Consider the following 14649-nt stretch of genomic DNA (forward strand, 5'->3'; position numbering starts at 1 on the left):
GGACCTCATCCAGAGCCTGACCATGCCAGCACCTTGCTTTTGGACTTCCAGCTTCCTGAACTGTGGCTCATACACACTTATTCTTCAAGCCATTCAATCTAAAGTATTCTGTAACACTAGTCTGAATCAAGACAGCAAGGAATAAAAAAAAACCCACTCCATTTTATGGATGAAGACACTGAGGCTAGGAGAGCTTAAGAGATTGCCCAAGGGAATGACATTATGCCAGTTACACTGAGGCCAACTGTAGAGAACAGAAAAAGGATCACTGCATGCTGGGGTGGGACTGAACTCAAACAGTACAGCCACAAGTTAACAATTCCTCTGCCCTACTTTGAGGTATAGCTCTATGCCTGGTTAGTCCAGACCTGCTGAGGAGGCAGAGACTGAGCAATATTGGCTGTCGGAGTTGAGATTAGCCAGAATGGAGACCCTCAGATCTTACCTGCGTATTTATTTTCTCCTTTGTTTCTTCGTACTTCTGAGTAAACCACGTCTCTTTCTCTAGGATTTACTTAGAAACAAGTGGAAGTTTCAGAGGATACTAAGGCACTTGGCTGTTTTCTGAGCTCCTCCCTCCCCTCCCAGACAGTTTGTTCTCTGGAAGGACTAGTGCCCGCCAGGCCTGTATGTAGTCCCTCTTCATCTCCTGCCCCAGCCCCCACCCTGCTAACTCTTATTTCCCTGCCAAAAGAGAGGGCCCTCTTTACCATTGATGTATACTGGTTGCAGTTCTATCCAGCCTGGTACGTTTTGGTAAGTGGTCTCTTGGGGGTTCAAATCTGAAGGGTTCCTGTGAAATACAGAAATACTGCTGGTTTCCAAGAAGTCTGAGAAAGTAACTATGATGTTTACTCTCAGTTAGTGAGGCTTTACTACAGGATGCTTGCCAAGTCTAGAAAAATAGACAGATGTATAACAAATTGCCTATGTATATTATGTTATGAATCTTGAGAAATCTGTATCATCTAGCTTACCAGACTTTATGTAACCCTGGTGTGCAACAGGCATTGGGTTAAAGCTTAGAACTGCATTGCATTAGTACTATTTTCTCCCCATTTGGTAGGTGAAAAACTGGAATTTCCATATGATTAAGGGACTTATGAAGACCATGTAACCAGAAAGAGGAAGCACTAAGATTCAAATGAGGCTCCAAAATCTTTACTTTTAGAAAAATCAAAGGCTTATAAATCAGAATAAGAAAGGCTTAGAGAAACTCTGGATGGTTTGGATATTGCTACCCTACCCCCAAGGAAGGTTATGAGCCATGGTGTGGGTCTTAAAGTCAGCCTTTAGGACCCAAGATGGAAACCCTTCTTCATAGGTATCTCTCTTGCTGGCAGAGTGATCTCTGAGTGACCAAATTTTGTGGCTTTGTTTTCTTGACTGTCATTACAACAAGAGTTGATTAGGCTGGCTATATCCAGAAATTTTCAGGCTAATTCAAGACCTGGATGGATTTATAATTGGTCACTCAGATAACCAAGTCAACAATAGTACAGTGTTCAAGGATGTGCTATAAAAAGTGAAAATCAACTAATTCTTGAGAAAAGGGTCTATGAAGGGAAGGTGGTAGGTTAGATAATGCTAGGAACTGCACTGAGCTATCCCAAGGGAGTGGGAATCCAAAATGATACCACATCAACAACATGTTAAGAAACTGGGCATTTGGTAATAATTGAATTCATTCCATGTTTTCTACCCTGTAGGCATTTCATTAACTACACTATAGGCCAGGTCTTACCTGGAGAAGTCAGAGGCAGATCTCTCTCCTGAAAAAGAAAGCACAGGGCCATTGGATTCAAGTCAAAGAAAACTCCACAGGGATGGAACTCACAGGAGACTCACACAGAGATTGGGAGTTGCTGTCTCTGAAGTTAAAATTCTCCTAGCTGTGCCCAAGAAAGCTGATAGAAGCAGCAAAAACTACTAAACTGTTGACTCTAGTCTTGATCAGTGCAGCAATAAGTTGAAAGGGGAGTACACAGTCCCCAATCTGTTAATCTAGAGTTTTAAAGCTATAAGCAGTCTAACAGCTGTAAACAGAAAATAGATCTGATCACCTACAAAAATACTGTACATTTTAAAAAATCAGTAAATACCAAATCCTATTTGGTTTCTGTGTTCAATTCTACTTCTCAGTCTGGCTTTTTTTTTTTCCTCTTCGCATTCCTTGGGGGTCTTCGGAAGGCACAGAGAAACACTGCAGTTTATGAAGTTGGATTCACTCCATCACATTAAGGTCTGTTCCACCCCATAGGCTGTTTCAGCATCCTTGCATATGGTAAAGAGGACTTCTAGGGGTTCCAGAGGGACAGAGGAAGGACTAGGTGGTGAGGGGGAGGAGCATTTGAGACCAGTAGTCACTTAGTCAGCATGAGTCTGAGAAAATAGAGATTAGAAAGGCATAGACTCAAATGCAAGCATGCCTGGGAAGTACCCACCTGCTTTTCTTGAGAACCAGAAATAAAACAGCAACGCTCCAGCAGCAAGGCCCAGTATGCTGAGTAGTGCCCCAGTGACTCCTGTAGCTACAGCACTTCTGTTCTCGGTTGGCCCTGTGAGGAAGACCCCAAGCATGAGCTCCAGAGAGAACCTGCCTCAGCCTCTGAAGCTGATGCTTGGAGGAAGGGATGAACTGAGGTGACCAGCTCCTTAGGTTAAGCAGGCACTGGTGTGACACCGGAAATGGCTCCTGCTTTTATTCAGTGGCTCATTTTGGTGCCTCAGGCAAGGCTTGAGGGTCAAGATGCCAGGTGGCCAATGAGAGAAGGGGTGGCCAGCTGGTAAACTCTACATTCAACAGTGCTCTTTTTCTCCATAACTGGAAACATACCATCACTTCAGAGTACAATTGGAGAGTTATCATCAGAGAGTGTTAGAGAAGAATTGTTCCTGGTCAAGCATTATAAAGATTATCAGAGCACCACTGGAGGACATAGAAGGTCGATTTCTGTGGAGCTTACCTGTGATAAAAAGTGTCACCAGTTCACTCTTCTGGGCCCCCAAGCCATTGTCAGCCTCGCAGGAATAGTTTCCAGAATGTTGTGCAGTCAAGGAGAGGTTGAAGGACACTCCTTTTGCAGAGAAAGTTGAGTCGTTCCTCAGGACGACATTCTCATGATAAAACCGGTACAGGATTGGCGGGGAGCCTCTCAGAGCCTCACAGTGAAGCTCTACCACATCCCCCACCATGGCCTGGGCCTTGGAAACCCGGAGGGTGAGGACAGGGCGGGACACTGGAACTGACAAGAACAAAATTTCAGTAGTAGCTTCCTGCTTTTAACGTATTTGTTTTGAGACAGGGTCTTGCTAAATTAATAAGTTATCCAGATTGAATTTGAACTTGCAATTCTCCTGCTTCAGCCTCCTAGAATACTTGGATTATAGACATGTGCCACCATGCCCTGCTTGCTTCTAACACATTTGTAAGGAAAAGAATTATGCTTATGCAAGTGGAAAATGTCAGGTTTCATTCAATCTTGGGAAAAATTGAAACACATATGATAAACTAAGCTAATTATTTTGATCTGCAAATAGCTTTTCATGTAGATAAATATACAGTAGAAAAGTGTAAAACATATATGTCACAAAAACTTCTAATAGCTTATACATATATAAAAATATTTTCACCTTCATTATTCATGAAGCATATATATATACCTAAAAGCAGGTATAAATACTATTCCCTTTTCCTTCATCAGATTGGTATTGCTTTGATCACTATCCTAATGAAGGTGTGGATAAACAGGCATTTCATACACCTCATGTGGGAATGCAAATTTAAAGATACTACCTTGAATGGCAATGTGAGAATATCTACAAAATTGGCAAAACATATAAACTTTGACCTAGAAAGTCTACTTCTAAGATCATGTCCTTTAGGGATACTGATCTAAGTAGGTCAAGATATTTGCACAAGAATTTCTGGTGTAGCATTTTTATAATAGCTAACAACTTGTAATAACTTAGTACACTGGGTAATGAAATATTAAAATACCCAAGATGAATAAGATGTATTTTTAAATTGAATTGCAATTTGCATAGCTATCTGTAAAATATGATCTTACACTTTGTGAAAAATATTCTGTGCCTTGATGTTTACAGAATATTTCTGAAAGATGCATATGAAATACTTATGGGTGACTGTGTCTTGGAAGAGGAAGTAGAAATAAAACTTTGCTTTTCAATATGACTCATACTGTTAGAGATTTTGTAATAAAGATTTATGCACTCTCTCAGGATAATAAATTATTAAAAATTATAAAAACTTATGTTAAAACATAGCCCTCAAAAGATGAAGTGTCACAATGTAGATTAATGTAAAAAGTTGAATAAGGCCATGTTTCAACCTCATTTTTGCATTATTAGCTATGTTTTAAAGTCAGTTACTTTATCATTCTAAGCCACAGTTTTCTCTCCTGCAAAATGGGGATGAATCGGTCCCCCAAAAATTTTTCTTAGGGATTAAATGAGATAATGCATGACCATTGCACAAGGCCTGCAATGGTCAAGGTTCAGTTAATGTTGATGATGTTGGGAATGATGATAATGAGAAACAATCCTCTCTCTCTCTCTCTCTCTCTCTCTCTCTCTCTCTCTCTCTCTCTCTCTTCTTCCTTTTTTTTTTTTATAGTTCTGTTTGGCCCTGATCCATCTCCTGATGGTAGGACTCACACAATTCATGCTGGCTGGACAAGAAGTCTTAGCTGTGATGATAACAACAGCAGAATATCATGCAGGCATACAAACAAGGGAATGAGGATGAATAGAAAATTATAAACTCATAAGCACTGAGTATAGGAGGTAAGAGATAAGAGGTGGCGTTTCCTGGGTTGTAAGATGAGGACAGCAGCATTAAGTCGTGGAACAAGCCTGTGCACTAGGTGAAAGAGGTCAGTTGGAAAGCTGTTTGGCACTGGTCCTTCAAATCTCAAAGGAAAACTGGTGAGTGGGTGGGTAGGTGGGTGACAGGAGAGAACAGTGAGCTGGCTGGATGAGAGAAATCGTATCTGAAGTCAAATCACTTCTTTGATGCCAAAAAAAAGTTGGCTACATCAACCACCTTGACTAGAGCCTAGATTTTGGACTGTAATTGCCCAGTCTACTTGCTTATTTAATTCTGTCTCCATTACCTATAATACTCAGGGATCCAGCCAAAAGAGAGTGAGCTTTTCAGCTTGTATTTTACTTTACGTCTATAAGAGTGTGTTTTCCCACCATCGTGTGGTCTTTTGTTTTTGAGATGAATTCCAGGGGTAGGGATAGCTAGCTTCTCCTTTTGTACATCTTTTTAACAGAAACCTTTGAGTTTCTCTATTTCTTGTCTACAAAAATCAGAGAATTCTAGGGCAGGGGGTAGATGGCCATGATTTCTATCTAGTCCAGAAGACTGAAGTCAATATAGAAAGGATACAACTAGTTATTTTCAAAGCCTAGTCTAGAGTATTTGTCTCAACAGCCCTCAGCATACTTTTTCCATAACTTCTCTCTAAACAGGGATTTAGAGTTTGGCCCACAGGAGTCATCACTGAACAAAATCAAAGTTTAGAAGGAGGTTTTCCCATTGGTATTATACTTAGTAGCCAAAGGTCAAAAGCCTGAAGAATGGAGGGATTTGACTGATGCGGACCATTTCCATTTCATTTCATCTTGCTTGGCTGGTCTCTGTCTGGGTCACCTGTGTCCTTGCTTTTAGGAATTACAGAATGTCTCTCTTGAAAGGTTGCATAGATAGCTAGTGCTAGCATAATATTTCAATATAGAAAGTAAGCAAAATTCATATGCCAGTTAATAAAAGAAGCACAATAGTAGAGACTTGTTGGGAGTCAATGAGAGATGCACTCAGACAAAGAATGGTCTAATATTTTCAGAGGCAGAGGAACCCATCCTTGGAATGCCTTGGTTCCCTTTTTGCATTGTAATTTCAGATTACAATATAGTCGAAGTTCTAGAAAGTCTTCTAAGCATTCTTAATGAAGAATTTTAATTCAAGAAGACTGATTAACTGTGCTGCTAGAAAGCCTAGATTCCTGAAACTATATCACAAGAAGGCTCCCAGACTTCAGAAAGGTGTTCTGGAGACAAGATGTCCACCCAGATGCCAACACAAAGGGCAGCTGCTGCTGTTGGAGAAAGCGGGCACTGTCAGTTTTTGGTTGTGTTGCTGCTGACTTACCTGTGACTTTGAGTGTCACCGTCTCACTGCGCTGGACTTCAAGGTCATTGTCAGCCTCACAGGAGTAGTTTCCAGAGTGTTCCACTGTCAGAGTGAAGTTGAAGGATGTTCCTCCTCCAAAGGAGGCTGAACTGTTCCCCAGCATGACATCCTCATGGTAAAACCGGTACAGAATTGGAGGTGAGCCTCTCAGGGCCTCACAGTGAAGCTGCATCACATTGCCCACCACAGCCTGGGACCCGGAGGCCCTGAGGGTGAAGGCAGGACGGGACACTGGAACTGGGGGAGGAAAATAACCATCAACTGATCCTGTTTAAATACATTCTGCCACACTAACTATATTTCAATCAGGAAAATATTTTCCTTAGATTTTAATGACTTTGAAATATTACTGAGAACTCATAATATCTTCAGATATCAAGAAACAATAGCATTTGCATTATGTTATTTATAGTTTGAAATACATATACAAACTGAAATGTGTTTGAAAAATCTGAAAGCAAAGATTAAACCTAAACATAGGCATCTGAGAAGTTAGTGGAAAAAGAGAAGTCAGCTCACTAAAGACCTGTGGTCTACATAGTCAGGATGTAATTCAGTCTGGACTGCATCAAGCCCAAAATGTAGTATTGATCAATAGTTGCTCATTGTTACATTGATTAATCAAAAATTAAAGGGTATGAGTAAATAAAGACCCCTGAACTACCATATATGGTAGACATTCAGTGATAAGAAAGACACTATTCTCAGAGAACCCACAGTCTAGAAAAAGTGATAGGCAGCATTAAATAAAAGCACAAATAAAGAGGTAAAATGTTAATCCTTGATACAAAACAAAAAGCAGACATGGTGTTTTGAGATGCTTAACACTGGGACTGATTGTAGTATAGATTGTCCAGGAAAATTCCTTATGAAGTCACATTTAAAATTAACAATTAAGAATGCGGGAATGAAGATATGGAGCCAGGCAGATGATATGTGCAAAGACTCTGAGTTGAAAAGAACATTCTCATATTTGAGTTACTGGACCAAGCTGAGCGTAGCACTGAGTAAAATGTCCAGAGGACACCATAAACACTAGGAAATGGCTTCATAAACCATGCTGAGAAGCTGACTCCTGCTCACCATGCATTGGGAAAACTATTTTGACTCTAGGGCACAAAATAGAATGCAGAGGGATATAAGTGACACAAAGGAGATTAGTGTCATGCAGTAGATGAAATGATTGATTGGACAGGAATAGTGGTAGTAGAGAGAGATAGGAAAGATGGAAGAAACATGTAGGAAGTAGAGGGCCTGCTATGAGGGATTAAGGAGAGAAATGGCTAGGAAGATTTCTGGATTCCTGATTAGTGTAACTCAATGAAGGAAAAAATCTTTCACAGAGGTAGGGAACTCATGAGAGGTGTAGGTCTGAGAGAAATGCCAGTAGATTTTTAGAGGTGATTTGGTTCAGCTTTTGATAAATGTAAGTGGAAACATGGCAACTGCAAGTGTCCAGGTGGGAGGTCCCTTTAAATATAAATGTGTAGGAATCATTTTTATAGATGATAAAACCATTTATAATGATATACTTAGGATCATCTGGAGAAAAAATATGGCTAAGAGGACACATGTCAAAGCTCTGGGATAGGCCTATGTTTAAAGATTATCTATTAGTAAAAGAGCCAATAAAGAAGACTAGAGAAGGAATGATCAAACAGAAAGGAGAGTCAGGAGAAAGTGGAATCACTGAAACTACAGAAGAGAGGATTTCAAGAAGAGAAAATGATAAACACTATGTAATATTTCTGAGAGGTAAAGTAGGAGGAGGGTTGGAAAATGGTCACTTGGTCTGTATATGTGGAGATCAGTCATGATGCTTGTAACAAACATTTTCTTGGGGAAATTGAAAGAACCTAATGGATTAGAAGTAGTTGGTGATGAGGAATTGGAGGCAACCTGGGTAGCTGATCTTTTTCAGCAGTTTGGCCATAATGGAGCAGTAGGTTCAGTAGAATCAAATGAGGATCAACACAGGACTCTTCTTAGGTATGGGAGAAACATAGCATGTTAAGTGCCAGCAGAAAGAATCCTACAAAGATGTCAAGAGCCATGGAAGAGACAGAAATAATTGGTTACATAAACTTTCTAAGAATGAATGAAAGGGTAAAGTCTAGAGGACAGATGGAAATGGTTACTGACATAGGGTGCAGAATCTTCTACATCCCTAAAAGGAGAAGAGATTATTTAGTGAGTAGATACAGAGACAACACTTAATTTAGTGATAGGAGTCAAGGGTGGTGCTGTCTGATGAGGGGGGGCAGCAAGCAGAGGTATCAATGGATTGGGGGTTCTGTTCAGATCTGAGAACAACAGCCATAGGAGGAAGCAAACGGTTGGGTAGGAGGTTGTGCTCAGGTAATAAATGCTTAGATTGCAGTTTTGGAGATGGAGTAGTGTGTGTATGTAGATATGAGTGGCTGATGTAGGAGGATAGAGTCATGAAAAGATAGCCAAATATGGAATAGAGAAGAATGTGAGTAAAGGGCCAAAGCATTTACTGAAAACAGGCCTGACTAGGCAGCCAAGTCACGACAAGTGAGACCTGGTGATACTGCCAAATGGAACAAGGAAATGTAAGAAGGCAGGATAATGATGTTGGGATCTCTTCCAGTAAAGACTTCTGGTTGGGAACCCAACCTGTTCTGTCACAGGTGCAGAACCTAGGAGATATTCCTGAACCAGCAAGAGAATGTGTTTACCAACTGGCAAACAGAGAAGCATAACTAAATCACTTCTAAAGTAGGGCACACTGAACTTCCTATTTTCCTCTTCTAGATTTGGTGTTGGCCAGAAAGTAGATCATGTTTTGAAAAGCTTTTATTCCTAGGTTAGGAGTGTTTTGTCACAATGGTGAAAGGACAGGTGCAACTGTGAGGAGGAAGTGTACATTCCTGAAAATGTAAAATCCGTAAGTCCTGGGGATACACAGCAGGCCTGCGATGATGTCACATCACAGGTAGTTTTGTGAAAACTGAGTTTCAGTCTTGCCTACAGAGGATGATAAGGAGATGCTCTGGCTCTTGTACTGCTAGTTGGAAGAGTCCACTTACCTTTGACATTGAGTACCACCGTTTTACTGCGCTGGGTCTTCCCAACATTGCTGGCCTCACAGAGGTAGTTTCCAGAATGTTCTTCAGTGAGAAGGAATTTGAAGGATGCTCCCCCTCCAGAGGGGGATTGCCTGCTTCCCAACATGACATCCTCATGAAAAAAATGGTACACAATTGGTGGGGAGCCTCTCTGGGCCTCACATTGAAGTTCTATCATGTCCCCCACCACAGCTGGGACTCTGGGCACTTTGAAAATGATCAATGGGAGGGACACTGGAACTGAGGGAGAAAAAGAATTAGTTGAAACTGGTGTCATTTTTTAAAATTAAACATCTCCTCATTTTAAAAACTACAAAATTATATAAAGTAAGAGTGAAAGTTCTATCATTTCTTTTCTATATTTTTCATTTCCATATTTCATGAATATTTATTGATACTCTAGACCTTTTCTATGTATAAATACACTCACTCATATCAATACATAAACATAAAAATGTACAAATACACACTTTTCTATAACCTACTTTTTTTCCTTAGCAACAGGTCATGGACATCTTTTCTATTTTATTACTTGAGAATCTGCTTTACTCATTTTTTAAAAAATCATTTCATTGATCTACAATTTATACGCAATGAAACACAACTTTTTAAAATTTACAACTTGATAATTTTGTATAATATTAGCTGATTAATTTTTACCAGCCACAAAATATTCCATTGTACAAATTTGCCATAATATATTTAAGTAGTTCCTGATTGAGAGAGGTTTAAGTTATTGCCTTTTGAAAATTTTTGAATACTATGACATAAAATAATTCTGCAATATATCAGTGTTGGTTTGTGGAGCCATTGAGTGTGTGATTGTGTGTGTGTGTGTGTGTGTGCGTGTGTGTTTGTGTGTGAATGTTACTGGGAATTGAACCCATAGCCTTCACACTGAGATATATCCTCAGCCACTTACACTTTTTTATTTTGAGATAGGGTCAGACTAACTTGCCTAAACTGCTGTGCTTGGGTTTATGATTTATGCTTCAGCCTCTGAGAATGCTGGACTTACAGGTGTATACCACCATACTGCCTATGTGCATGTGTTTTTTGGGATAAATTCTTAGAATTTCTGGGATGAGTTAGATGAGTATTTTATACAATGATGTATAATGACAAATTATTCTTCAAAAAAGTTGATCCAATTAATACTTGCAATAGTGATAAATAGGAATTCTGTTTCTCCACTCCCTGATCAGTTAGGTTTGTTTTTATTGTTTATTTTCTTCTTGTACTCTTGATATCTGTGGTTGCTCTACTCAAGCAATTCAACTATTCTATTCGATGGAGTCCTACAGGGTACTAGTTGGTTTTTCATGCGACTTAGTGACTCATTAATGATGAGTTACATCTGAATTATCTATAAAATGGAAAAGTTGTAGGGCTGGAAGATATACAGTAACCAGTGGCACAGCAGTTTCCTAGCATACATAAAGCATTGGACTCAATTTCCAGAACCAAAACATAAATATGATGGAAAATTTAACTACTTATAATTTTTTACAAAACATACTTTCAGTTTTAATCAGCACATAGTAGTTGTACAAACTTATGGAGTGCAATGTGACATTTCAGTAATTAATACTGTGTGTAACAGTCAGATGAAGGTAACTGACATATCTGTCACTTCAGACATTTATCATTTATGAATTTTAAAATTATTAAGGTAATCCTTTTTAGTTGCTCATTATGAAATAATAATGAGAAAATATTTGTTCTTTGGCTTCCTCCTTCTGGCCACCTGATTTTTCATATATTTGCATTTTTTTGTCTACAGAGTACAATGGAACATTTCAGTAATGTGTATGATGTGTGATGATCATATTGGAGTAATTGCTATATCTCTTATTATTTTCTACTCTGTAGCCATAGATTTTACAATTAATTAGCTTTTGTTTTTAAATTGGTGGTTTCCAACCCTGTCCATATAATGTGTTCACCTAAAGATATGTTAGTAAATATTGTTTCTGAGATTCCCATCTGAGAAACTGAATTTAATTGACCTGGAACAGAGTTTAGTAATAGGGTTTACAAAGTTCCCAGGTGATCCTAACCTGTAGCCAGGGTTGAGGATCATCAATCTACATAAGTTCAGTATTCATTTTTATAACATTTTCCTCATTGTGAGTCCTACTGGATTTTCTCATGAAGTAATTTTTTCAAGAAAAATTAATGGCTAGTAAGTTTCTAAGTCCCTGTAATTTTGATAATGACTTTTGGAGTTACTGTAAACCTCCCAGTTCTCATTCCTCTCCAGGAAGTCCAAATCTGGCATCACACCTCTCTTCTTGACACAAGTACTATGCAAGTCAAACACTTACTTGATACTTTTCCTTTTCAAATGACTGCTTGTTTTTTAATTGTTCTCTCTTTTGCTCTCTCTCTCTCTCTCTCTCTCTCTCTCTCTCTCTCTCTCTGTGTCTTCCTTCCCCTCTCTCTTTCACATACATGCACACTCTTTTTTTTTTTTTTTTGTCTTTTTTTTCATTTTTATCAGTACCAGGGATCGAACTCACGACTGCCTGCTTGCAAGGCAGGCACTTATGCTGCTGAGCTAAATCCCCAGCCCCTCATGCAATGCACACACTTTTAACTTTGAATTTCAAGAATCTTATTAAGTTATATCTTCTAGTTTACAAGGTCGAATTTCCTTCACTTTGGGAAAACAATCTTGATTGCATTTCGAATTTCATTTTTCTCCTCAGTTTGGTTTACTAACTTACAGATATTTGATTATCCAAACTTGGAGATTTTGTCCAAATTCCATATCATGAATTTTCCCTTATTTCTTTGATTTTCTATCTTGCATTCTGTATTATTAAATTCATTCTTCATTCAGTTAATAGTTTTCAGAGGTATACTAGTCGTACTGCTTCAAATTTAGGTTTTATTTCTAAGATAGCTTTGTTATTTTCTCCTGAGCGCTTCTGGATTATTTTTCAATCTCTTCTTATCTTATCATTTCTTCTTTGAACCATAATACCTTTTTGTGCATATATATAAATATACTATTTAGTTTTACATATATATTCTTTAGTTATATTGGGAATATCCAAAAGAATTTGGTTAATTTTTTTTTGTTTCTGTAGCAATTCTTCTTTATGAAAACATTATGTGACCTTCTTTTCTCTTTATATATTTTTTTCTTTTTAATGGTAAAGTGTAACTGTACAAAAATATAGCATATTGTGTGATTTTTCAGTACATGTACACAATGTATAATGATCAAATCATGATAACTTATTTATCCATCACCTCAAATATTTTTCATTTGTTTTGAGAACATGCAATATCCCCTGTACCATTTTAAAATATGTCAATTCTAGTTTTTCCACTAATATTCTGCAGAACACTAGAAGTTATACTTCTAGCCCCATTGTACCCCTGTACCTATCACCTTTTCTCTGTTCTGCAACTCCACATAATGTCCTTTATTTGTCTAGTTTTGCTTTTGTTAGCGTCTCTTTTGAAGTCTTAGCCAAAAAAAAAAATGGAATTATATTAAAGCAAATACTTCTGTACAGCAAAGGAAACAATGGAGTGAAAAGACAACCTGAAGAATGGGAGAAAAACTCATCCCCCTGACAAGGAATTAATATATAGAATTTATAAATAACTTGACAGCAGAATAATGAAATAATCCCATTAAAAATAGGCAAATGACTTAAATAGGTATTTTTCAAAGGAAGACATATAAACAACTAACTAATAAGTATTTGAAAAATGCTCAACATCATTAATCATCAGAGAAGTTCAAATTAAAACCATGAGATAGCATCTCATTGTAGTTACAATGGGTGTTATCAAAGAGAAAAAATAACAAGTGGTAGTGAAGATGTAGAGGAAAAAAAGGAAATTCTCATACACTATTAAAGGGAATATAAACTAGTTTAGGTTTCATAAAAAACTAAAAATGGAACTACACCATCCATCAATTTCACCACTATGTATACATCCAAAGTAGAGGAAATCAGTATGTCAAAGGGACTTCCCTTTGTAATTTTAAATGCATTTATGCAAAGATACCTGAATTGGGGATTTTTTTTTTAGCACTGGGGCTTGAACTCAGGTCCTTCACATTGAGCTACAACATCAGTCCTTTGGTCATTTTTTTTTTTTTTTTTTTTTTTTTTGAGACAGGCTCCTGCTAAATTGCCTGTGTTAAGTGAGAACTTGTGATACTCCTATGCCACTCTCCCAAAAAGCTGGGATTATAGGAATGTGTGACTTGGGACTAATTTCTCATTGAATAAAGTCATATTCAAGTTTTTCTGAGAAAACTGCTTGTGTGTATGCATTTCAGTGACCTCCTGGCTGTTGATAAACTCAAAAGTCTATGTATTGGGACATATTTGTATAAAATCTCTCCAGGTCCTCTGTTTGGATCACATTCCTTCAAATAAAGGAGATTATCTCTTAAAAAAATGTGTAGGACTCAGTGAAGTTTGTCAGCTTGCAGAAAATCTATTCACTAATTTGGGATTTAATTTACCCACATATTTTCCTACTACGTTATCTTCCCAAAAGAGTTAAGGACATTATATTTCAATGATATATGTATGCCTAGGTTTATAGTAATGTAATTCATAATAGCTAAACCTTGGATGTGGCCTGTATATCCATCAACAGATGAAAAGATAAAGAAAATATGGCATTTACATGGTGCAGTAGTACATTGCCATAAAGGGATAAACCTAAGCCATTTGTAGGAAAATGAATGTACCTTGAAACTTTAATGCTAAGTGAAATGAATCAGAAACACAAACTTAAATGTCATATAGTTATTCTCATGTGGGAAACCCAAAATATGAATAAAGAGAAAAAGAAAGGTAGATAATAGGAAGTAAGGAGATGGATCTTTTGCAAATGCTAAGGGAATCAAGAAATAGAGGGAAGGGAGAAGAAACAAAGGGCAATTGATGAAAAAAAGAATTGAGACGTGTTTGGTACAGGTCCCAGCTTATAATCATTATGTGCTGAAAACATGTACTAGTAAGAATTAAAAATGGAAGAAAGGATTTCATTTATTTCTGCTCACTTCCTGCATAAGAGGCTGCAAAGACAAGCCCTTCCTCCTTCTTTATCTCAGCTCACAGCCTCATTGAACTGCAAATGCTGACTGGCAACCTGATTCATGCCATGCTGGGAGTGGACAGAAGTGGGGAAGACTTGCCTGCTTTTGAGAAATGTGCTAGATTGAGAGGCGTCTCCTTTTTTTAATCCATTAATCTGGCTGATCTGACTTTCTAGTTTTCCTTATTCCTGAAGTAGCCTTAAGATAAATCCCTCTAGGACACCGGGGCCTTATTTTCTTGTGATGAAAAACAATCT

At 38.0% G+C, this 14649-nt stretch overlaps 1 protein-coding gene across 10 annotated transcripts in view; it reads right to left on the reverse strand.

The window, feature by feature from the left end:
• The window catches only part of Fcrl5 (Fc receptor like 5), a 32860-nt gene that overhangs the window by 3445 nt on the left and 14766 nt on the right, over window positions 1-14649 (reverse strand). For all 10 annotated transcript variants that reach the window (XM_063253447.1, XM_063253442.1, XM_063253446.1 and 7 more), the window contains 7 exons: window positions 9274-9552; window positions 6179-6457; window positions 2967-3245; window positions 2445-2558; window positions 1745-1772; window positions 711-793; window positions 446-514 (listed from right to left, as the gene is read on the reverse strand). In XM_063253447.1, the coding sequence (XP_063109517.1) occupies window positions 446-514; window positions 711-793; window positions 1745-1772; window positions 2445-2558; window positions 2967-3245; window positions 6179-6457; window positions 9274-9552 (1131 nt within the window). The remainder of the gene's footprint in view (window positions 1-445; window positions 515-710; window positions 794-1744; window positions 1773-2444; window positions 2559-2966; window positions 3246-6178; window positions 6458-9273; window positions 9553-14649) is intronic.

The sequence above is a fragment of the Cavia porcellus genome, unplaced genomic scaffold (genome assembly GCF_034190915.1).
Source record: "Cavia porcellus strain 051 isolate PalLab524CR breed Dunkin Hartley unplaced genomic scaffold, mCavPor4.1 scaffold_7, whole genome shotgun sequence".
Lineage (NCBI taxonomy): Eukaryota > Metazoa > Chordata > Mammalia > Rodentia > Caviidae > Cavia > Cavia porcellus.